At 36.8% G+C, this 26132-nt stretch overlaps 1 protein-coding gene and 1 long non-coding RNA gene across 3 annotated transcripts in view; one reads left to right on the top strand and one right to left on the bottom strand.

Moving 5' to 3' along the window:
- The window catches only part of TRPC6 (transient receptor potential cation channel subfamily C member 6), a 134253-nt gene that overhangs the window by 82738 nt on the left and 25383 nt on the right, over positions 1–26132 (top strand). For both annotated transcript variants that reach the window (XM_015115535.3, XM_077964912.1), the window contains exons 3-6: positions 8200–8382; positions 10904–11068; positions 16791–17007; positions 23432–23665. In XM_015115535.3, coding sequence (XP_014971021.2) covers positions 8200–8382; positions 10904–11068; positions 16791–17007; positions 23432–23665 — 799 coding nt within the window. The remainder of the gene's footprint in view (positions 1–8199; positions 8383–10903; positions 11069–16790; positions 17008–23431; positions 23666–26132) is intronic.
- Positions 18674–26132, bottom strand: part of LOC144334598 (uncharacterized) — a 229985-nt gene continuing 222526 nt past the window's right edge. The window contains exon 5 of the long non-coding RNA XR_013404560.1: positions 18674–21987. This is a non-coding gene — a long non-coding RNA (uncharacterized LOC144334598). The remainder of the gene's footprint in view (positions 21988–26132) is intronic.

Below are 26132 nucleotides of genomic sequence, written 5' to 3'. Positions count from 1 at the left end.
GTTATTTTAGTCTTTGTTAATAGGATATATAAATTATTAAAGATTTTATGGAATAAAATTAAAAGAGGATAAATAGTAGGAATAAATATTTCTAGATATGATTAGATAACAATCTTACTGGATTAAAATTCTAAATCAGAAAGAAATCACATAAAATTTCATCCATGGATTTTGACCATTTTCCTGTAAAAATTTTGAGTTCTGTAAACCATTCCAAGTCACATTTAAAAGAATCACTCTCACTAAGATTTTCTGCCTTACCTGTTTGAGATACTTTTCTTTTCTAGCCAATGATACATCTGAAAGATATTAAGAATAATATAAGGAATCATTTACATTTCAATACTTGACAAAGCATTGTTTGGTATTCGGTATTCCCTACTGATGCTGTCTTTGCCTAACTCTTTCTGGACTCTCACTCAAGAAGTGTTCATTCTTTGACAATTGTTGGCAAATGAAGGGGAAAAGTCATTAAAAATGGCCTTTGTTTCTGTCTCCACCCTGCACTCGCCATCTGAAATCAGAACATCCTAACATGAGCCACGGTGCTGCATTTCTATCACTAAGCGTCATCTTCAGCAGAAGTGTGTATTTATTCAGGGAAATACAGGAAGCCCTTCAGGGTTTATGGTACCTGGATATTATGCAAGGGGGACTGTCTGTTGTTTAAAGGGGGACTCTCTCTTGTTTGCTACATGGGTGGGTGGGTGAGCAAAAGATGCATTTTCAAGGAAATCCATTTTAGGAAAGCGGAAGATCTGCAAATTGATTCCCTAAAATTTGTCCATATTCTACAGCTCCTTGGAAAGTATTCATGTACCTCTGTTTGAAGACGATTCATCTATTTTATGACAGTCAGAGAATGAGACTTTTCATAAAGATTTTATAAGCTCCAATATATAGCTTGCTTTTCTAAGCACCTTCCAAACTGTCCCCTACTACAATAACCCATAGTCCATTAACAAAAGAGACCATGGGAGATGTTACTGGGTTTCCGAGGCAGTTTTATCCTGTGCCTTGAACCTTCCAAGCCTCAGTTTTTTTGTTACTCATATCACCACATGTATAGCTGGTTCCAAGCAGACGTGACACCAGACCTCAGCAGAGAAATCTAACAATTAGATGGAGCCACAGAAACAAGAAGAAAACCAAGAGATGTTGGGGAGTTGCAGGTTTTAAAAGAAACTGGGGGAAATATAATAAATATTTTTACCTATTCAAATTCAATTTTTATACTGAATCTTTATAAATAGTTTTAGGTTTTGGTAGCGTTTTAGGTTTTGGAGACCTTAGTCATCTTAAGCTTAAAATTGGATTAAGACAATTTTGGCAACACACACAAAGTCAGTAAAAAACAGAAAACCCAAAACTTTGACTGGTTTTGATACCAAAGAAGGACAGCAAAAACTCTCGGTTTCTCTCGTTGACTTGAGTTTTCATTCAAATAAGGGACAACAGACTTAAAGAGATCAATACCAGGGATGGTCTTGTCCACAAATACATTCCCCAGCATTCTTAATTTCTTTTTAGTTCTCAGTATGTGTCTATGACTTACATCTCTAATTCTCTCTTTTTTTGAATCTATTTACCTTTTAGGTTTGTGTCTTTGTAGTGACACACAATGTTTCCTTTTATTCCCCTTAAAAATCCTCTCTTTTGGGGAACATCACACACTGGGGCTTGTCAGAGTATGGGGGACAATGGGAGGGAGAGAAATAGGACAAATACCTAATGCATGCAGGGCTTAAAACCTAGATGACAGGTGGGTAGGTGCAGCAAACCACCATGGCACATATATACCTATGTAACAAACCTGTACGTTCTGCACCTGTATCCCAGAACTTAAAATAAAAATTAAAAAGGGGAAAAAAATCCCCTCTTTTATACAGCAGGAATCGTCCTCTTCTCTGTCATTCTGGATAGAGAGCTTTTCTGGAGGTCTCCCAGCTCCTTTACATCTTCCTAGAGGTCTGCGCACGGATGTGCACATGGCCCTCCAGATGCCTCTGCTGCTGACTCTGAGAAAGAGGAAGGGTAGAGAAGCTCCCGCCGTATCTGTTTTTAAACCGTTGCTATGTGTATAATATTCAAAAAATGCCTGGCATTGTTTCAAAGATAACTATCCTCCAAGAAAATGGCTGCTTTCAAAAATACTTTTTGTTGGGACAAAGGTTATGTGACTGTTATCAGGCCTTAACAGGCTGACAAAGGGTGTCACATGCAAAATAGTCTGTGAGGCAGAATCACAGCTCCAGAAAAACAGGGCTTGGATCCTGACCAAAGAGGAAGAAGAAAGTGTACCTTAGCTGAGCTTTATGAATTATTCTGTTATTTACACTCTATGCTATAGCAAAATTTAAGTTGTGCATAATGACGTGAAATTAGGAGAAGGCCAGCAAATGAAATAATCTTTTCAAGGTCATATAGTTATTTAAGTGGCAGGGCAGAAATTCAAATCCAGGTATGCTTTCTACTCAGCTATGTTCCTTTAGTTACATCAGTTAGCAAAATGTGTTGATTACCTACTATGTACCTCACACCATGCTAGGTTGGGAGGATTCAAAGATGAGTAAGATATAATTCTTGTCTTGAAGGATACTGAGTCTATTCAAGAGAGGCAGAAACATAAACAAATAAATGCAGTAAAGTGATATGGGGGTGTGTGTGTATGTGTGTTCTTGTCTTTGAATGTCCTATTGTTGTTTGAAACAGATGGGCAGAGAAAATCTCATTCTCATAGGACTGTAGGTCTGTGACAAGTCAACAGTTAGGGAGGGAGTTAAGTGCAACAGTTTGCTTGATGAGCAACCCCAGCCCCTGAAACTGTTTACCTTCATCACTGCTCTCCAAGCTTCGTAGCTTCAATGGGACCTGAAAATTCTTATGCAAAGGGAAGAGTGAAAGCTAATCAGACATTATACTAAGTGTATATAACCAGACACTATATTAAGTTAACTAAGCAGCCACTGCTGATGGCAACAATCAATAGAAAAAACCTGACATATCTAGGAAAATGTTTTTTTCCAATTCTTGTTTTGAAATTGTATTCCATTTCTTTTTATTTTCTATAGAATAGTGCCTGATTAACTTTTATATCCTCAGAATCCCACGTAGTAGATGCTTTATAAATGCTTGTTAATCATCACCACAGAGCTCCATGATCAGTGTGCCATCTGGTGACATTTATCCTGAGGAACAAGAGAGCCCCAGAGTTACACTTGGTCCCAAGAAGCATGGCTGGCCAATGCAACACTGTATATATCAGTATTATACACTCATCTTACTGATATGGTTTGGATTTGTGTCCCTGCCCAAATCTCATGTCTAATTGGAGGACGGGCCTGGTGGGAGATGACTGCATCATGGGGATGGATTTTCCTCTTGCTATTCTCATGCTAGTGAGTGAGTTCTCATGAAATTTGATGTGTGTGAAGTGTGTGGCACTTCCCCCTTCACTCTGTCTCTCTCCTGCTTCCACGTGGAGAAGCTGCTTGCTTCCCCTTTGCCTTCTGCCATGATTGTCAGTTTCCTGAGGCCTCTCCAGAAGCAGAAGCCTGTATAGCCCATAGAACCATGAGCCAATTAAACCTCTCTCTTTTTTTTTTTTAAATTTATTTATTATTATTATACTTTAAGTTGTAGGGTACATGTGCATAACGTGCAGGTTTGTTACATATGTATACTTGTGCCATGTTGGTGTGCTGCACCCATCAACTTGTCATTTACATCAGGTATAACTCCCAATGCAATCCCTCCCCCCTCCCCCCTCCCCATGACAGACCCCTGTGTGTGATGTTCCCCTTCCTGAGTCCAAGTGATCTCATTGTTCAGTTCCCACCTATGAGTGAGAACATGTGGTGTTTGTAAACCTCTCTTTTTTATAAATCACCTAGTCTCAGGTAGTTCTTGAGTGTCAGTGCCTCTGTTGCTGACTGAGAAAGAGGAAGGGACTAATATGCTTACTCTTCACATATATAATCTCATTTTACAAACTCCCATCTTAGTAAGAGAGTGGTATCTATCACAGTGCTGTGCATAAACTATTTGTTGTGAAAATACATGAATAATTGTTTTATTTCCAACATTTGCAGATGATATCCAGGAATTCCAACATGACTTGATATTTGATAGCATAGCTTTGTGATGGGGACTGCAAAGAGCTAGATACTGTTTGTGAAATAATGAAGACAGTAATAATTATAATTACCATTGATCTGCACTACCCTGTGCCAGGAAGTTGGCATTCATTGTCTTGTAAAATCTTCACAGCAACCCTAATTCATGGGTACTAATATTATTCCCTTTTTAAACATGAGGGTTAGAAGCTTTAAGAGATTAAATCATTTATCTAAAGTCACATAGCTAGTAAGTTTCAAACCCAGGTCTGCCATCTCCAAAGCCCACATAGTAGATTACTGAGAATCAAGGCATACATTTTTCTCTACCCTGTTAATTTCTATGAAGTAAACTTCATTCTTTATATAGAAAGAAGAGCCAGAGATTAAAATCACACATCATAACATTTATTATTTAAAATCCAGCTAAGAGAAACTTTCGAAACGATCATTTTAACAGGGGTATTTTTTTGTAGTTTCTAAACTGTGTTTCATTAGCCCACTATGAGTTATCTCTTTTCAACTTTTCAAAGGTTAATAGGCAAGCACCCATATCTGATTAATGAACGTACGGTGTAGGTGTGTGATCCAAAGACATGACCCAGAATTAAGTTAACCCACCAACTTCACTTTTCCTCTCACGGAACCAACATCATAGTGCTGCATTCTAGCTAATGAACTACCACCAACGTTGTATTTGAGGAGCTTACATGTCAGTTACTGAAAATATGAATTAATAGTAATGTCAATAACTTAAAATAGGAAAATATTTGTAAATGATTTCCCAAGTAGAAAAAGTACATATTTCTGAAATCATAGTCTTATTCTTTCTTTCTCTCTCTTTTTCAATAGGTATTTTTGCTTAAGAAAATGTCTTAGGAATTAGTGATGAATTGGACAGAAATTTATAGATTAAGGTATTAAATACCACAAAACTCTTGCACTTTACTTTTTCAGTCCATGTGGTTTCTGCTTTAAAAAAGTGTTACCTACATTTGTAAGATCATACCTTCTTTTCCAATATCTAAATATATCTGAGCTTTCTTAGAATTCTAGAGAGCACTGATTTTGACAATTACTTTGTTGCTTTTAAAAGGACTAAGAATTCACTATACTTGAACTCTACATTCCAGAGAAGCCAGGTGCATTAAATTTTGTCTTAGCTCCATGGTATGTTTTGAATGTCAAGTGATGGCCTGTTTTCAGATCTTCTCTTTGATGATGTAAAATAAAGTAGTTACCCTTTATCGAATGCTTGCTAAATGCTCACAACCATGCTAAGTCCTTGGCATGCATAATCTCTTTAATACTTATTTAATCTCACTAAACCTCACTGTTCTTATCTGTAAAATGAGAGTAATAAGAACCCCTACCTGATAGACTGCTTCTGACTTATTAAAGGTTACATAGCTCATAAGTAAAAGAGTTGGGATTTGATTACATGTATCCAGCTCTAAGCTACCAAGTCGTAACTACTATAGTATAGTGGACACGGACAAATATGTACCTCCGTGTCTAAGAGTTTGTCCCCAGGGCCCTAACAGACTATTTTATAAAATGGGCAAAGCCATTTCCTTGTAACACTCTATACACTATCTGCCTAGATGTCTGTTTATAAGTAGTTTGAGCCATTTTCAGCTAGACATTCTCAAGTAAGACACAATTTGCTTTATTAATTTGCTTTTCTGGAATCTTTTTGGACCTGCATTTTAGCGAATTGTAGCCTGTTTAGCAGTTACTAAACTGCACTGATACTCACTTTTGGCATGATTTACAGAAAGGAGCCCAAGCAGGTACCTTACACATACCTAGTATTAAGCTGTTCTCCATGCTGACACCCCCTAAATATGGCCTTATTGACTGACATCCAGAATCACATATATTTCTCTGGATCTTTCCAAAGAAATCTTTTCATCCTACAACACACTGGTTTCAGGAAGAGGAGACAATTAACTTTAAATCTGCAGCGCTGGGTTTAAGAGAAAAGTCTGTCATTGAAGCTGTGTAAGAACCTTAGTTTTTTCATGTGCAAAATGGTAACAGTATTTGCTCTGCTTGCCCCCTCTGTTGTTTCAAAAATCAAAGTAGAAAAGCACTCTGCAAATAAGAGAGAGAAAGTGGCATTATCCCAAAGGCAAAAGGCTTGGGGCCAAGAAGATTTAGGGTTAAAGCTTGATTTTGGTGCTTACTAGCTGCATGATTTTGGACACACAATTCAACCTGAGCAATTGTAAAGATTAAATGAGATAATACCATCCACCTGCAATACAATAAGCTCTAGCTCAAGCTTGTCCAACCCACACCCCAGGGACATGTGGGTTGAACATGAGGCCCAGGATGGTTTTGAATGCAGCTCAACACAAATTTGTAAATTTTCTAAAAACATTGTGAGATTTCTTTGTGAAAATGTTTTAAGTTCATCAGCTATCATTAGTGTTAGTGTGTTTTATGTGTGGCCCAAGACAATTCTTCTTCCAATGTAGCCCAGGGAAGCCAAAAGATTGAACACCCCTGCTAATAGGCTTTCTTGATTAGCATTTAGTTATAGGTGGTCTTAGTGTAAGAAAATAGAGGGAGGAAATGTTAGAAAGGCATGAATGAAGATGTAAAATGATGCCATATAGAAGCATGACATGAGTTTATGGTAATCTGAATGTGACCTGCACAATTTAAGTCTTCCCAATTGAGTATTAGGTCATCAGCAGCAAACTACAAAACTACAACAGTGTTTCATTAAACTTTCTTTTCTCTAAAGAGATGAGTCTCAAATTGCAGACTCTGTGTCTAGATTTCATCTTTTGAGGCTGTGCCTGCCATACAAAGTTCTTCAATTAAAATCTGTTAAATAGACATGTACTTGCTCTTCTCTGGAAACTTTCCAAATGTTCTATGCTTCTCAAGTTTACTAACACAGTTTACAAGGTCTTCCAAAGACCTATTAAATGTATATTGCATGCCTAACTGATGAAGTTGTGCCCATGAAGGAGATGATATGTGCAGAGGTCCTATGATCATGCTGTGGAAAAAGTTGGTTATTTTTTATTTCTTCTGAATCAATAGGTGAGTTTGGTACACCATACTCTTTTTTTTTTTTTTTTTTTTGGAGACAGGGTCTCGCTTTATTGCCCAGGCTGGAGTGGCAGTGGCACAATCATGGATCACTGCAGCCTCAACCTGCCCGGGTGATCCTCCCATCTCAGCCTCCTGAGTAGCTGGGACTACAGGAACACACCACCACTCATGGCTAATTTTTTCTGTATTTTTTAAAAATTATACTTTAAGTTCTAGGGTACATGTGCACAACGTGCAGGTTTGTTACATATGTATACATGTGCCATGTTGGTGTGCTGCACCGATTAACTCATCATTTACATTAGGTATATCTCCTAATGCTTAGAGACAGGGTTTTGCCCTGTTGCTCAGGCTGGTCTCCAACTTCTGGGCTCAAGTGATCTGCCCACTTCAGCCTCCCAAAGTGAGGGGATTACAGGCGGGAGCCACCACACCTGGCCAGCATACTCCTTTTTAAATAACTTTGATTATGCTTTAGATAAATTTCCTTTTTGAGGGTATGAAGAAAATCTTCATGTGCTAAAATATTTTAGAGGTCAGCAGAAACTGCAATTGAAATATGATAAATGAACAGTAAAACTAAAGATGGAATGTTTCTCGGGTGCGGTGGCTCACGCCTGTAATCCTAGCACTTTTGGGAGGCCAAGGCGGGCGGATCATGAGGTCAGGAGATCGAGACCATCCTGGCTAACACGGTGAAACCCCGTCTCCACTAAAAATACAAAAATTAGCCAGACGTGGTGGCAGGCGCCTGTAGTCCCAGCTACTCTGGAGGCTGAGGCAGGAGAATGGCGTGAACCCGGGAGGCGGAGCTTGCAGTAAGCCGAGATCGCGCCATTGCACTCCAGCCTGGGCGATAGAGTGAGACTCCGTCTCAAAAAAAAAAAAAAAAAAAAAAAAAAAAAAAAAAAGTAGAATGTTTCCCCTGAAGTGTAAAATCCTTCAAGTCTCTGAAGCATAGTAAAACGAGCTATTCTCCATTATTGCTTTTGTTTTGCTTTGTCTTTCTTAGAATGACTACAAAAAACTGTCAATGCAGTGCAAAGACTTTGTTGTCGGACTCCTTGATCTGTGCAGAAACACTGAAGAAGTCGAGGCCATTCTGAATGGGGATGTTGAAACTCTCCAGAGTGGTGATCACGGTCGCCCAAATCTCAGCCGTTTAAAACTTGCCATTAAATATGAAGTAAAAAAAGTAAGGTCAGGCATGAAGCCTATTTACATTATTTTGGTTCTTGTTAGTGCTAAATAAGGATAAAGGGTTGATATTTTTAGATTAAGCTGGGATTTACTTTTTTCTTTCTTTTCTTTTCTTTTTTTTTTTTTTGTTTTGTTTTGTTTTTTGAGACGGAGTCTCGCTCTGTTGCCCAGGCTGGAGTACAGTAGTGCGATCTCGGCTCACTTCAAGCTCCGCCTTCTGAGTTCACGCCATTCTCCTGCCTCGGCCTCCCGAGTAGCTGGGACTACAGGCGCCCACCACAGTGCCCAGCTGATTTTTTGTATTTTTAGTAAAGACGGGGTTTCACTACGTTGCCTAGGCTGGTCTCCAATTCCTGACCTCCTGATCCGCCCACCTCAGCCTCCCAAAGTGCTGGGATTACAGGCGTGAGGCACAGTGCCCGGCCGGGATTTTCTAACAGTTGCACTAGGCAGATTCTCTAACAAATCATAAGCATCTATACTAGTTGTGAGGTACTTTACCTACACTAAATGCCAGTCGTCTTTAAAATCTGGACGTATTTATGTAGAACCTTACAGGGATTGCCACTTTCTTTGACTGGGCTAATGATATAACAATGACTTTATGAATCCAAATTCTAAAACATTTGTTATAAGACAGGAACATCATTATTTGAGACTCAATTCCATTTTCCCATTTCTTCCTGTTTTCCAATAATGCCTTCAATTCCTTCTTTGCCACATTAGACTTTCCACCAGCTGCATTTTTATTTGTGAAATATTTTTAGTCTCCGTCTTCAAGCATTGGTCCCATTCTCTTCTTTCTTAGATTATGTGAGGTATCTTTTAAAAAGCTGGCCGGGCACAATGGCTCATGCCTGTAATCCCAGCTCTTTGGGAGGCAGAGGCGAGTGGATCACTTGAAGTCAGGAGTTGGAGACCAGCCTAGGCAACGTAGTGAAACCCCGTCTCTACTAAAACTACAAAAATTAGCTGGGTGTGGTGGCATGCACCTACAGTCTCAGCTACTAGGGAGGCTGAGGTGGGAGGATCACTTGAACTCTGGAGGCAGAGGTTGCAGTGAGCCAAGATCATGTCACTGTACTCCAGGCTGGGTGACAGAGCGAGACTCTCTCTCAAAATAGATAGATAGATAGATAGATAGATAGATAGATAGATAGATAGATAGATAGATAGATAGATAGATAGCTTTTAAAGGTAGGTTTTTCTAATAAAAGTAACATATGCTTATGGTAAGTTTTCAAATAGTATAAACATGTTTCCTCCCAATTTTTCCAGTTCTGAAGGGAGAATAATGAACCATTGTTATGTTTCTATACACAAATTTCTTTCTTGGATAACTTTACATTACAGTCAATAAATGTCCACTTTATCTTTTTAAAGGTTGTATTGTTATCTCATTATATTCACATCTGTTTACTATTTAGGGATGTTTATTATAATTTTCAGATTTTTGTTATTAGATTTTTATTTATTTTTTATACAGTAAACATTTGTTCATATAGCTTGCTTACTTGCATGACTTTTACTTGTAAACAAAAATTCTTAGATGTGGAATTAATATGTCAATTTTTATTTTTAGGTTTCCAAACATTTGCTAGGTTTCCCTTCAAAAATGATGTACCAGTTTCCATAAACACCAAGAGTGTGTGACAGGGCCTATTTCTTCCACCCACAGTGGGTTTTATCTAACTTTACCATTCTGAGTAGATAAACATTCTATCTTGTTTTAGACTTAACTCCGTTTTCTACCTACCTCTCAAACTGTCTTTGAGGTTAATCACCCTTAAGAGTCACTTGTAGTTCTTTTATATAACCTGCCCTTTGTCATATTTTATATTAATATTAAATATTGTAACTTTTTAATATCTTTACCAATTTTTATTTTGGGATATTGCTTTTTGTATATTAAATAACTCTGCCATATGTATGTTTCAGTTGTAAAAATAAATACATGAGAATTTAAAGATTCCCTCAAAAAATAAATATTGAAAATTTAAGTCTTCTTAATTGAAAGAGTTCTTGGCACAAGAATAAAAGGAGAGATCAATAGAATAAAATAGGCAGTCCAGAAACAGACCCATATACAAATGGGAATTTAGTATTAACTGTGTGACATTGTAGGTCAATGCAGGAAAGGTGATATTTTTAAAAAAGTATTTAGGCACCTGAGTTAATATGATCTCTTTCTAGATGAAAAACTATATAATCATAAGAGCTCTACATAAAATGTAGATTAATCTTTTTATAATCCATTAAAAATTTTTCTGTGCTTTGAAAGAAAGCTTGTTTGTTATAAAGGAAAAGCTTGATAAATTGGAATCTTCAAATTTATGTAAAACATATTAGAACCTTTTCCCATTTGCTTGTTGCCTGTTAATTTGATGTTTTATGTTTGCTCTTTAATTCTAACAATATATTTCATTGGAAAGCATGGAACTATTAGAACACATGAAAATCATTTATGCTGAACCTTTCTTTAATCAAACTTAAATGTTTTGTCACTTCCCTGCTAGTTTGTAGCTCATCCAAACTGCCAACAGCAACTTCTCTCCATTTGGTATGAGAATCTTTCTGGTTTACGACAGCAGACAATGGCGGTCAAGTTCCTTGTGGTCCTTGCTGTTGCCATTGGACTGCCCTTCTTGGCTCTCATTTACTGGTTTGCTCCATGCAGCAAGGTATGTATGTGAAGCCTACACCTCTATTATCTACTAGAAGAATGTCTTAAGTGGGGAAAAAAACTTACCTTCAGAGTGAAAATTTAAGGAATTATAGTTGAGTTTCAGTAGTCTTTATTGTTTTTAATATTATAAAATAACTCCTGTTTGGGCTTAAATAATTTTCTTGCTTTTATTGTCATAAAATAATACATGTTTGCTATAGGAAACAAAAAAATGGAAAAGATAAAATTCACCTGTAATATCACCACTGTTAATGTATGAAAGGAAACTCAGTAACTATATTAGTTTATTTCCTTTTACTCTTTTCTCTATGTACATCCATGCATATACTTTTATATTTCTTAATGAGGTCATAGTACCATTGAGCATATATTTCAAATGACATCCTAAAAGATGAAAACTTTTTCTGTTTCTCCTCTGGAAAAAATTGAGATGAAAGTTTTGTCTTGTATTTATTTTAGCTAATATGACCAGATAAATCTTAAATCAAAGGCAGTCATGTAAATACTAGTGTAATACTTGTTTCAGTAAAGAATATATATATATATATATATTAGGGACTAAGTACACCAGAGCCTGAGAGCAAAAATAGCCTATTTTCTTAGCAAAAGCTATCTACCCATGCTTTGGTAAAAATGCTATGCTCAGATGGATCTAGCCTTTCATTAGCGTGACAGGACAGGTTTGAGAAATATTGACCTATTATTCTGTTAACAAGTGGAGAAATTTGTGTCCTGCTAACAAGCCTATTCTTTATGTTTTTGAAGCCACATTTCTGGATCTGTTGAACTCGGAGAGGCAGATTGAAATAAATCTGAAGCTTAGTGGCTAAATGTCTGCTGGACCATCTATTAATGTGCTATGTAGAAAGAACTATCAGTTGGGTTACTTCCAGTGCTTACACATGGGCATGATTCATTTTCAAACATCTGTAATATGTGGGCGCAAACACAAACATCACCATTACTAACATATTGTTTTCTAATTACTTTGTCATATTTTTGGTGTTTTAGCCATATAAGGACCGTTCAAAATGACTCATGCTAGAAAGCTTGTGCAAAGCCTTTTAGACAGTGGAAACATCCTAATTATTTCTAGTGATGATGATAGGAACTACAGGAAACTGGACGTTTTTCTCATGAGAGTAAAATCCATCATCATAGACATTTGCCCCTTAAAATATATAAGGCCAAAATTTGGTATCTTAGATACGTAAAATATAAATGAAGAACATAAAATGAAAATAGTGCAATTTACTAGAAATGACATCTATAGTACAGATTTTCATCTAGAAAGTTGAAATTTTTCCCCTTTTTACTAGAAATGACAGATTTTGCCTGGAAAAATAATGTGTGTACATGGACATGGAGTGTGGAATGATAGACATCAGAGACTTAGAAAAGTGGGGGCTCAGAACAGGGACAGGTGGCGACACATTATTTAATGGGTACAGTGCATATTATTTGAGTGACTGGTACACTAAAAGCCAGGACTTCACCACTATGCAGTATATTCGTGTAACAAAATTGCACTGGTACCCCTTAAATTTAGACAAATACATTTCTAAATGTATTTCCCTAGAACATGAGTTATATCTATGTAGGTAGTCTCTTTCTTCTTCTTCTCCTTATATTTCCTGAGTCATCCGAGATTTAAACTGAATTAAAATAGGGGGAGTTTTTGAATTATCCCTGTTCTCATTCTGTGACCAGTTAAATTATAATCTCTTTCCTAAACTGAATAATTTTCCTTTTCTATAACCAGTGTGTTCGAAAGCATAATGTATTCCAGAGTGTCTGGTGCTTTGACACAGACTATTTTTGGCAGTCCTTAGAGTTACATATTTCTTAAATTTTGATTGAATTCTAATTAAACTGATTTCCTTTACTATTTCTTCTTCCCTGGCCATATTTCTTTCTGGCATCTGTTTTCCATCCTCGTTTATGAACATTGAGGCAAATAATCAAATTAAAAGGACATTGTCAAGGTATTTTTTTCTCCTATCCAATACCTATTTTACTGTTTTTATCCTTTGAGTCATGATGATAAAATCTATTTTACAGTTTTCCATTTGTAATGAACATAAATATGCTTTACAGGCCACAGGATTTTTTTGTGGGAGGAGATTGCTTCAGCTAAATTGGTGCTTTTATTCCAAATTTATTTTAAAAATTTTGGATTTTCCAATATATCCGTGAACATCAATAAGATCAAATTGCAGGCCTATGCACTGTGACTGAGTCCCCATTTCTGTTTAAAGTTGATTTTGCTATAGGAAACAAAAGTTGATGTTCTTTTTTCCCCTTTCTGAAATCCCTTTTGTTTTTACTTGCCCTCTTTCTTCTACTGTAATCCAAACATCACTTGTTTTTGTTCATTATAATAAGAATAGTCACACTGCAATTACAAATCATTTTAGTTTAAGGAGGTCTCAACCTTTTTCATTTCTATGTGGTGTTGAGTAGCTAGGTATTTAGTCATCAATAAACACCTAAAAAGAGTCTGACATATAATATTTAAAGACAAGTATTTATTTCAATGCTTACCCTCAGTAATTTTCCAGGTACATCAGTTGTTCAATTTCTTCATCTAGCTCTCCTCCTTTACGATTATTTTTTGGAAATTTGTCTATATCCCAGAGTATATAGATGGCAAATCTTACTAAAAAGGATAACTCACTTCAATTCCTAAAGTCTAGTGAGAGATGCCAAAATCTCCCTCAGTTTAAAGAGAAATATAATTCTCAACCTTTGTAAGAAAAATAAAGGCTATGAGGTTTCAAACATGCCCATTTTAGTTTCTAGGCAACCAGCTTTTTGTTTGATTGTTAAAACAAAACAAAACAAGAAAACACCAACAAACAAACCTAAAAATACCCTAAGACTTTTAGTAAGCAGAAGAAGATGCCTGGATTGACACTCCCTTTAGAATAAAATAAAGGAAGAGTAATATTATGTAAAGGTCAGTAGGCCAGTGGAGGAAGAAGGGAAGCCAGGTAGGGGCCAGGCACACAGATCAGACACCTTGCCCTGAAAACTGAAGATTGACTTTAGAGGTGTTCGGGACAGTTAAACTAAGGTTCCAGAGTTTTCAGATATCAATAATGTAGATAGCTTTATTTCAACTCCATTTTATGTCCCCAACCTCATGTTTTCTATTTGTTATTTATTTGGTTCTATTTTAACTTATGCTCTACTGTATGATGTCCTTGAAAGCTGCTTCTCATTCTTCCTGTAACCAGGCAGGTGATAAATAACATTTTCATGAATTTCACTAACAGTCATTGCCTCTAATCCCAGTTTTCCCCAAACAGTCAAATAAATTGAGAATTTAAAAAGAAATAGTTTAGGATTTATAATGGATTTTCCCATGAGATAGATATGGATTCCTGCAATAACTTTAATACACAGTTAAAACAAATCATACATAAAACATTATAGAATTAAAATTTTATGTATAACACATCATGGAAATATAACATTGATGTTTATTTTTAACTGTTTATATTTAAAAAGAAAAATAGCAAAGGACAATAGAAGAAAATCAAACTTACTTTTTCTACCATTTGTTTTAATTTTGCCATCATTTGATTACTTGAGAGTTAGATTTTAAAAGGATCTTAAAAAAAAAAAAAAAATTTAAATCAATTCCATAGGTGATAGTATCTAAGCATTTTTTTTACAGCAAATTTTTACAAAGTAACTTTGGATTGGCTCTGCAATCCTAGAATCTATTGGCTTAAAACTGTGTGTGTGTGTGTGTGTGTGTGTGTGTCTATGTGTCTATGTCTATTCTTTGGCCCTCTGTAACTGTGGGTTCTGCATCTGTAGATTTAACAAACCACAGATTGAAAACATTTGAAAACAATTGTGTCTGTGCTGAACAGGTAGAGACTTCTTTTGGCATTATTCTATGAACAGGATATTGAATATTCTCAACACAAAGAAATGATAGATGTTTGAGATGATGGCTACGCTAATTACCCTGATCTAATCACTATATGTTGTATGTATTGACACATCACTGCGTACCCTCCATAAATATGTACAAATATATGTCAATTTAAAAATGTATAACAAAAATTTACATAGCATTTACACGATAAATTATAAGTAATCTCAGTATTAAAGTATATGGGAAGATATGCCTAGGTTATTTGTAAATATTATGATTTTATATCAGGAACGTGAGTAGCCTCAGAGTTTAGTATCCATGGAAGGACCTGGAACCAATCCCTCATGGATACCTAGGGACAACTGCACACACACACACACACACACACACACACACACACACACACACAGCATGAGAGAGAGAGAGAGAGATACAATACAATATCTCCTGTTTCTGGCCTAACATTCAGAATGTCAAGATAAGTTAATTGGTTCCAGCTCTAAGTTTTATTATTTTGAAAACCATATAGACAAATAAAGTTATGGAAATAGAGAACACCAATTGTTTTCCTTCCATGATAGCATTTATCTTTTCCGAGTCTTAAAAGATAATTCCTAATAATTTACATATGTAGGCCCATTGATGAGAAAGTATGAAATTATTCTGTAAACCAAATAGAAGTATTAAGTTAGGGACAAGAATGCCTGGGTCCAAGTTCCAGCTCTACCACTTATGAGATATGTGACCTTGAACAACTTTCTTGACCTCACTTCCTCAGTTTCTTCATCCAAAGTGGGCATTTGAGGGCATCTACCCTTTTGAATTGTTGTAATGATTACAAGTTAACAGTGTAAAGCACTTAAAAGAGTGCCAACTAAGTGTTGGTTGCATTTTATTAGTTTGTAAAGTTTTCTGTGGTAATAAACTCATTTGAAAAGCTGTTGAAAGCTATGGACCATCTTCTAAAGGGCGGGGGAAACTGTGCACACAGTTTGAGTTTTGTTCATTTCAGAGGATGTCCAGACCCCTTAGTCATATCCTAGATCCTCACTCTGCCAAAGTGAAGATCTGTACATCTTAGACAGAAATTAATCTTATACTATAAAAGGCACACTAGCTTTTATTGTCCCCATATTTCATATAAGAATCTGGTTTTCACATAATTTAGGAAATGTGCTCATTGTCACTCAGCTAATGAGGGAATGAAACTGGAACCTGAACTTAAAATGTTAGACATTAAATCCAGTGTCCTTCCAGGACATTGTTCCAGTACATTATAGGAACTGCCCTGCTGCCCTGTCCTCACTTGGGAGTTCTCTTCTTGGTACTCATGACTTTTACTGCATTTACAAGATCACCAAAATAGCAACATCCACTCAGGCCTCAATTGCATGCCTGTCAATGGAGTATATGTGAGGACACCCACCAAGGTTCTATACCTTGCAAAGTAGACTCAGTTTCATATTTTCATTGCCACTTCCTCAATACCTCAGGCCCACTAAATTAGTTGCTTTATATGAATAATGCTGACATTATTATGCTCCATATTTTGTCAACAATATTATATATTTTAAGAATTTAAATATCGTTTATTAGAAAAACACATGTATTTCGTTATTAATCAAGAACATCAGCACATGTAGGTAAGGAATGTGAACAAAATTTTATAACAACATAAAGATATTACTCTATCAGGAATTGCATAAATATAGACAATTAGGAGATGGTTGGAATATGCAGATGTTTATTCTTGCATGTATGTATGTGTGCTTTGCAAAGCGTACAAAACAAAGTTAAGATTTTCTTTTGGTGTGTGTTGTGGCAGATGGGGAAGATAATGCGTGGACCATTCATGAAGTTTGTAGCACACGCAGCCTCCTTCACCATTTTTCTGGGACTGCTTGTCATGAATGCAGCTGACAGATTTGAAGGCACAAAACTCCTTCCTAATGAAACCAGCACAGATAATGCAAAACAGCTGTTCAGGATGAAAACATCCTGCTTCTCATGGATGGAGATGCTCATTATATCCTGGGTAATAGGTAAAGACTGATTTTCTGTCATGTTTTTTCTTTGCAGTCTTAGCAGTTGGACTGAATGACACTGATTCTTTCACACATCAGTTATACAAATGTATGCAGCATGATACAATGCACCGCACATCATAATTTTCTTTGTGTTCTTAAAGTACAGTTCCTTGGGTTCATTATCGGTGCCATAGTCTTCTCACATGCTGTGCGTTTTTTTGCATTTCCAAGGAAAACCCAGGAAGAAAACCAACAGGATATTATCAATCACACCCCACCAGTGACACAAAGCTATTATGCCATTCATATTTCGAGAGATAGCTGTGATTTCAAGCTTCAACACAACCACAATTTTACATTGAGATTTGACAGGAATTGAAGCTAATAGACACTTGCATTTATTGAACATTTATTATGTGCCAAGAATTATTCCAAGCACTTTATAGACATCAAATCACATCATTTCTCTGCACCTCAGTTTTCTAATCTATAATGTGTAATCACATCTGTTTTATAGGATTTATCTAAGGATCCAGTAACTTTCTTTAGGACTCCTGGGTGGTAAGTGGAAGAGAAGGAATATGGTCGTAGTTGCTATACTATTTGTCTTAAGAATCAATCGTACATGTAGCATTAAATATAATACAAACAAGAAAGATATTTCAATTCGACATTTATGAATAAATAAATCCAGTGACTGTTAAGTGCCTTTGTTAAGTAATGAGGATACTAAAGTGAATGAGACATAGTGCCTGTGCTCAAGGAAGTTAAGTCTGGGAGGCAGGTCAGTAAGTAAATCAATAATTAAAATTCAAGGTGACAAATGCTATAATTGAGGAGTTATTGGGGTATTATGAACATACACAGATTGGGAGTATCTAAATCTGAGGTGGGCTGTGAAGTGGAGGGGGCAAGAAGAACTTCCTGGACAGTACCTTCAATTTGATACTTTGAGGATAAGAGAATGTTAACTAGACCTGTTTGGGGGACAAGGATACTACAAGGCATGGGAACATTAGAGATGTGAGACTACGGCAACACCTGGCACACTTGGAATATGATGAGTTAGGCAGAGAAGGAGTCAAGGTGCATTTATGGATGTGAGTGATGGGAGATAAGGGTGGAGAAATGGCTAGAGGATGCTTTTCAGCAATTGGTGATCTGATCTGATCATGTTTTAGAAAGGTCACAGTGGTTGTGAAATAGAGGGTGGCTTAAAAGAGTCCAGAGGCTGAGACTCAGTGGAAGTGCTCCCTGCTAGGAGGATGAGGCCTGGAACTCAGGAGCTAGGGGAAAGGACTTGAGAGCACCCTAATAGGTAAACCCCAAACAACTTGGTGATTATTGCACCTCAGAAGGGAGAGCTGTGGATTCTGCCTTGGATCAGTAGGTAGTGACTACAGTCTCTAAGAGGGAGAATACAGAAGGAAGACCATGCCTGGGACTGGAGGAATGAAAAGCTGATAAAGTTTAGGTTATGATTGACTTTGAAGTGCCCACGGAATTTCAAAGTGGAAATGTCCATTCAGTAATATAAAGTATGATCCCTGGGAGTATTTGGGTTTTGAGTAAAGTTCTAGCAATCCTCAATCCAGATGGTACTTAAGGCCCTGACTATGCATAAAACTACCTCGGGTTAACATATGTAAGATGTAAAGAAAATTAGGCTCAGGGGTTTTCATATAAATCCTTTAATAATCCATAGACTTCTCCATTCCCCCCATAACATCCCATCTCCCTCTTTAGGGACCTGGAGAAGCATTGTCAGTTTTGTATCACTTCTAAGGCAGGACATGTCTTCTTGGTTTCATGCTGGAGCTTGATGAGATGATCAATCAAAATATTAAGAAGCATTTTTCAAATTACCATAGGAATATTTTAAATGTAATTCAATAGCATTTGAGTTATTCAAAACTTTCAAATCACTTCATTTCCTGGATATGTTTTACGGAAAAATATGGATAGTGGCATAAAATGTGAATTGTATCACCAAAGTAATGATAAATCTTGGACACAGAAGATGGCTTTGATTTTATTCTAATTCTTTTCTAATTTAATTGATGAGGCTATAAAAAGAAATTATATTTCACTTCTAATGTCTGATTTAAAATAAGAATAAACAATCACTTTTGCATGGCCTTTATCTTATTAAACTAAAAGTCCATGTCTCATAGTTTATTTTTTACGTGTTAGCATATGTAAGGTAAATAATACAGCACTTGGCACGATGGACATGTTCAAGAAATTTCAGAAAATTATAATTATTATTCAACTTTTCACTAAGCGTTTATATGTCACTTTTACATAGGAGTGCTATTTCCTATTAGGCAAAACATGACTGTTTTAGGACAAGATGAAACTTTGAAAAATTAAATTTTCCATAAGGGGTAAATAATTTTAAAAATTAAATTTTATATAGAGGGGTATGAGGAGAATGATTTATGGCAAATAATAAATTGAACATATTATATTTTACATATAAAAATACATATAAACTTGAGAGCACCCTAAAAGGTAAACCCCAAACAACTTGGTGATTACTGCACATCAGAAGGGAGGAGCTGCTAGTTCTGCCTTGGATCAGTAGGTAGTGACTACAGTCTCTAAGAGGGAGGATACAGAAGGAAGACCATGCCTGGGGCTGGAGGAATGAAAAGCTTTGAAAACAACTAGACTGCACGAGTTCAGTGAGTTATGTTTTATATAACATGTTCATTTTATTCTTTACCATAAATTATCCTCCTCATACTAGTCTTAGTTTTATTTATTTTTTATTTTATTTATTTTGAAACGGAGTTTCATACTAGCTGCCCAGGTTGGAGTGCAATGGCGCGATCTTGGCTCACCGCAGACTCCACCTCCCGGGTTCAAGCAATTCTCCTGTCTCAGCCTCCCGAGTAGCTGGGACTACAGGCATGCACCACCACACCCGGCTAATTTTGTATTTTTAATAAAGACGTGGTTTCTCCATGTTGGTCCAGCTGCTCTGGAACTCCCAAACTCAGGTGATCCACTCACCTCAGCCTCCCAAAATGCTGGGATTACTGGCGTGAGCCACCGTGCCCGGCCGTCTGAGTTTTATTTTAAACTTTATATATATTTTTTCCTTTTTCACTTAGAAACCTAATGCGGGAATATTAAATGAGGCTTTAATCAAAAGCAATTTCCTTGTAACTTTTGTCCCACCAGTCTTTGTATTTGACTTCAGAGACTAGCTAACAGTGTTTATTTAAAGGGAAAATAATGAACAACTCAGGACAGCTGATGCTTTTGTAGCATATGTTAGATTCCTGGTTCCGTTTCTGACACTGGTATTTTTTTTAAAGTTATTCTTGAAAGAAAGTTGTTGTACTTTCTGGAAATGTTAGTAAGAAGTGGCCTACTTAGATGAGGTGTTGGGTGTGTTACGTGGGCTTGAGGGAGAGGACAACACTGTTAGTCACAAAGCAGATTTATCTAATGTTTAGTTGACAGAAAGTTGAAAGGCTAAACGACAAAACTGATGTGTCAGGAGATGTTGACAAGGCAGAACAGTGAGCTCAAATCAATGAGAGGACGTATAGCAAGAACACAGGGAGGCGGACATGCTTGAAGACACTTGTGAAAAGGGCCTTAGGAGCACTTGTCACTTACTTAATGGTCAGTCTGAGCTGCTGAGAAAGCAGATGCAGTCCTGGGCTGACTCTTCAACAGAAGGAGAGGATGGCAGTTGAGGGCAGTAATTACCCAATGGCCAGACCACATCTGCAGGCCCCGGGTGCCCCGTGCAGCCAGTTGGCAAACTAAGGAGCATTTCAAGCACCACAGCAGTTTGGAGAGTGAGTCATTCTCAGAACAGCACTTGAGGCGCTGGGGAAGCTTACCCTAGAGGGTGAGGCATGGGGTAAGACCCAGTGGAATCTGAGGCTTGTTTATTCAGAGGGCCCCGTTTAGAGAAAAAGACGACAAAGGGAGGACTTAGAAGAAGCCTGGGCACGTAAAGACATCTTGAAGCTTCAGTTTCATGTTTAACCTGCCTCTGCTAGAGAAAAACAGATTTAATGAGCACACAGGTAGGTTTTTTGGTTGTTTTTTTGTAAAAATAAATTTGAAGGCAGAGGGAGCTGACTCATTTGCTACCTCTCTAGAGGGCAAAAATAGAACCACTGCATCCACGTTGAAGGAATATTCTGAAAATTCAACAGTGGGATGAGCAGCCTTCAGAATTAGCGAAGCACCTTATCGCAAGATCTGTATGAGCAGAGGCTTGATCCCTGTGAAGTCTCCTGCTTGCCGTGAGCTTGGACTTGATGCGGGATTTCAAACTCTCCTTGGCAGCTCTCAGGGGTCCTCAGGACAAATGAGACAGGAACTTTTCCTTTGAGCAGAATAGCTCACTTACTTGTTTTAGTTTTTAAGCTTCAGGAAGACATCATTTGTGCCACGAATTCTACTTCTTAGAGAAAGAGAAAAGAAGATGGAGAAGTGGGAGGAACAAGAGGAAGGGAAGTTTTGAAAACTAGGCTGCATGAGTTCAAATGTCCCTTTAGTCCCCAAGCTTGTTACTCTGCACCATCCTCATCTCCTAGTGAGGCTGACAGGAACCTGGTGACCACAATGGGGGGAAAAAACTGCCGTATTTCCTGTCACAAATTTGATCCCCCAGATTTTATATTAAATCAATCCTAGTCCCCTCTTAACTTGAAACAACTCAAAATAAGTAATGAAGTCTTCTCTTAAATCCGTGTCTTCTATGTTGCATTGAATACTGGCTTTAAGAAAAGGCACATGATGTGCTCTTGGAGATTAGAGATGGGGTGTTTCCTTAATCCCCACAGGGCTCTGCAGCTATTCGTATAGCAGGTTCTGTGATTGACATTTAGGACCAGTGTGAGAATTTGAGGCAGGTGGTTGCTGAGAGTAAAAGATTAATTTCAACTCGAGGCTGTGAAGGACTTCTTGATGGAGACAAGTTTTGATCCGTTGTTGGAGTTTGGGTTGTATTTCTCCAGATGGCTGCAGAAGGAGACAGGATGTCAGAGTAGAGTATCTTAATAGGGATAAAGCAACTTCTTTTTAATTAAAAAAGCGGGATTCTTCAAATTAAGAAAAACATACATGTGCCAATCGTGGAAAATTTTAAATAGTAAGCACTCAGTAAACGTTAGTCATAATTTTTTCCAAGTGCCAGACACTGAGCTGTGTATTTCACATGAACTATTTTGTTTAAGGCTCATAACAATCCAGTGAAGCGGGAATGAACCAATATCATTTCCATTTTACAACCTGAGTTTTAGATAGTTTAAATACCTTATCAAAGACTTCATAACTGACAAATGGAAGAACAAATTCTCAAATCCATGGTAGCCTGTGTACCTAAATTCCTCAAATCCAGTGTTCCTAAATACTACACTAAAATTTTGAAGAAATAGGCAGTACTATTAATAATTCCACCAGAAAAAGGCAACTACTATTAATAAGTTCGTGTCATCCCATCTAGGCTTTCACTGTGCTGGTTTTAAATATAAACCATACATCATAACATAACATTTGAAACATTTTTACTTAGCATTACAATATAAAGGTTTTTGCAATGTATGTTAGTCCAGGTCCTCCAAGAAGCAGGCACAAAGATGAAATGTTCAACAGGTTTATTAAGGGAAATGGAAATTTTATTAAGGAACATTTCTTGTGAGAGGAAATGGTGAGAAAGCTGAGAAAGGTCTCAAAGGCTCTCAGGCAGGGATATAAGTCAAACCCCAAGGGACAGAGAGAAGGCAGGAAGGTTGAGTAGAAGCATCCTAGATATTTACACAGTCTAAGGAAAGCTTGGCAAGACTGTCATGAAATCCTTGAGCCAAAGTCAGCCATCAGAAGAGTCCCATGTCTCCCAAGAAGAGGTAACCTCAGTAATTGGCTGAGATCAGTCTGGGGGAGACATGGCCTTGGACAAAAATGGCAATGGTTTTCAGAAGACAGTAGGTGAGGCCTGTGACCAATCAAATTCCTATAGTTGGATGTCACTGAGGCACATTCTCATGGTCACTGTCCCATGGTAATTAATAAAATATCACATTAAATGGCTTCATAATACTCCATCTGTGGAAGTCCCACTTCCATTTTACTTCTATTGAGTGTGTGGGTGTGTTTGGGTTATTATAAAGTATCCTACAATAATCATCTTTTAAATATATTTTTATGTGTGGAATTAATTGATCAGCAGGACATTTGTTATTTTAAGGTGTTCAATGAACTTTGTCAAATTGCTTTCAGGTATGCACTGATATTTCTGGACTATGATATTTGTGAGGATATGGGAATTATGGTGGGACGGCAGGCTGGGGCCAAATTTTGAAGGGTTTTGTAATGTCAGGCTGAGACCTTTCAAACATATTTTGTTTTAAAGAACAGCTAAGACTGAATGCAAGTGAATTGATATTTTAACCCCTTTCTGACACAGGCATGATATGGGCTGAATGTAAAGAAATTTGGACTCAAGGCCCCAAGGAATATTTGTTTGAGTTGTGGAATATGCTTGATTTTGGTATGTTAGCAATTTTTGCAGCATCATTCATTGCGAGATTCATGGCATTTTGGCATGCTTCCAAAGCCCAGAGCATCATTGACGCAAATGACACTTTGAAGGACTTGACGAAAGTAACATTGGGAGACAATGTGAAATACTACAATTTGGGTGAGTTTACAGTAGAGTCAATATAATTAAAAGTGTAGAATTTTCTTGTAAAACAGGCGTCAGTAGTAGTTTGGTTACTGCCCAATTCTCATAAAATTGTTCGTTTCCAACATCTGTATCTGAAGAATGAGCATCTATATGTGAGGAAGCATGCTTTCCGCTTCTTCCTTTGATTTTTCTACTCCCTGGAAAACTCTCTTAATCACAAGAGCCATCTCCCTTTATCTCTTGGATCAATTGGCTAGTTACCAAACTTCATTGAGAATACATGTCTTATGTCCTGGATTTATTTTTCCCTCTTTTTTTTTTTTTAATTAAAAATAGTTCACATTTGATCTAGCTAGCTAGCTATCTGTATCTCTCTCTCTGTATACATATATATGTGTGTATATATGTATATGGATATATACGTGTGTATATATGTATATGGATATATACATATGTGTATATATATGTATACGGATATACACACATATATGTGTGTGTGTGTATATATATATGTGCAATGGAATACTATTCTACCTTTTTTTTAAAATTTATTTATTATTATTATACTTTAAGTTGTAGGGTACATGTGCATAACGTGCAGGTTTGTTACATATGTATACTTGTGCCATGTTGGTGTGCTGCACCCATCAACTCGTCATTTACATCTATTCTACCTTTTAAAAGAAGAAAATCCTGTTATTTGTAACAACATGAATGAATTTGGAAGACATTATGCTGAGTGAAATAAGGCAGGCACAGAAAGACAAATGGTATATGATCTTACTTATTTGTAGAATCTAAAAAAAGTCAAACTCAAAGAGATAGAAGGTAATGGTGGTTGTCAGGGGCTGGGTTAAGGGGCACAAAATGGGGAGATGTTGGTCAGAGGTACAAAGTTTACAAAGGGTACACGGTTAGGGTGAATAAGTTCTGGAGATATACAGTATGGTGGCTAGAGTTAATCATCATGTACTGTATACTTGAAAATTCCTAAGAGAGTAAATTTTAAATGTTCTTACCACAAAAATGTATGCGAGGTGATGAATATGTTAATTAGCTTCATTTAATCTTTGCACAGTGTAGACGGACACATATGAAAACATCAAGTGGTGCCCCATAAATACATATAATAAAGTTCACATTTGAGTGCCATTTGCATTTAAGATATATAAAAAGTATTTGAAAACAAAGGAATTGTTGGGATCTCTGAGAGGTTCCCCAGTCAATAACACCACTGCTTCCCAACCAGTCTTAGAATTAGTTGAGAAATAAAACAAGACATTAATATGGAGGCCAGATCATCACCTCTAACACTGATAAAATCCGGGGTGGATGACATAGGTCTGAGTCTATTAGCTAATGGGTTCAGTAATACTGAACCCCAGAATTAGGCAGACATATCCTCCAATTTCTAGATAGCAATGGACCAGGGCAGTCCTCCCCACTAAAAGAGGATGACAGCTCCATGGAGGACCAGAGGAGAATTCCCAGGACAGAGAAGGCAATGCTGAGCCAGCTATGCCCAGTTATTCATCCCAATTGAGCAATCAGATAAGTCGTTCCAGCTTTCCAAGAAGAAACTGACTAAGGGATGGAAACTGGTTCAGTTATTTACTTAAGGAGACTACCACCTCGTAGAAACCTGGATGGGGAAAATATATTCCCTTTGAATACTCATTTCAAACCCTCTGATAAGAAATTAGTTAACATTCACTTGTGAGTTTATTGGCAATATCACATAAGGGCTCCATTATTATTAATGTTTATTTTAATGAAAGATTTTTAAAAATGCACTTAATTAAAAAAATTCAAAGCTATTTGTAGATAATACTTATATTCAAAGCACTATAAAAAAGGAAACTGCTTTTATTAGTTTCTTGTTGTCCTTTCCTAATTCCACTTCTCAACAAATAAGCAAATTCAAATTTGTAATTATGTTTTTCCCCTTTCTTACACATTGTTTTGTGTTTTTCTTCATAATGGTTTCTTAATTGCATTTTTGATGACCTGATGTAATAATGCCAGAAAAATTCATAAGTGAATAATTGCTACATTTTATGGTAAAAATAGACTTGAGTGTCCAATAAAAGTTACTCCTAATAAATTTAAATGACTACAAATATGCTACAAGCCTAAAATTATAGTGTAATTATAGTTTAAGACTGAATAATAAACACTACCATTTATTAAGTGCCAGGCACTTGCTAAACATGGAACATATGCTGACTTATTGAATTCTCACAAAGACAAGAGAGTTAGAGGGGACATTGTCTCATTTTCAAAAATCGGGAAACAAAACTAAGAGAAGTAGTTTTGTAAGTTCTTTGATATATGTGTATGTGCATACATATATATACATGAACTTTTACAGATACTGAGTCTATAGTCTGAACTCTTAACTATTATGCTATCCCCTTATGGGAAATTGCTAGCAAACCAGGAGAGTCATGTTCTCAATAAACTAAGAAGCTCAACTATA

The sequence above is a fragment of the Macaca mulatta genome, chromosome 14 (genome assembly GCF_049350105.2).
Source record: "Macaca mulatta isolate MMU2019108-1 chromosome 14, T2T-MMU8v2.0, whole genome shotgun sequence".
NCBI classification, from domain to species: domain Eukaryota; kingdom Metazoa; phylum Chordata; class Mammalia; order Primates; family Cercopithecidae; genus Macaca; species Macaca mulatta.
Note: the sequence above shows the minus strand (reverse complement) of the source record. Positions and strands in the feature narration are given on the sequence as shown.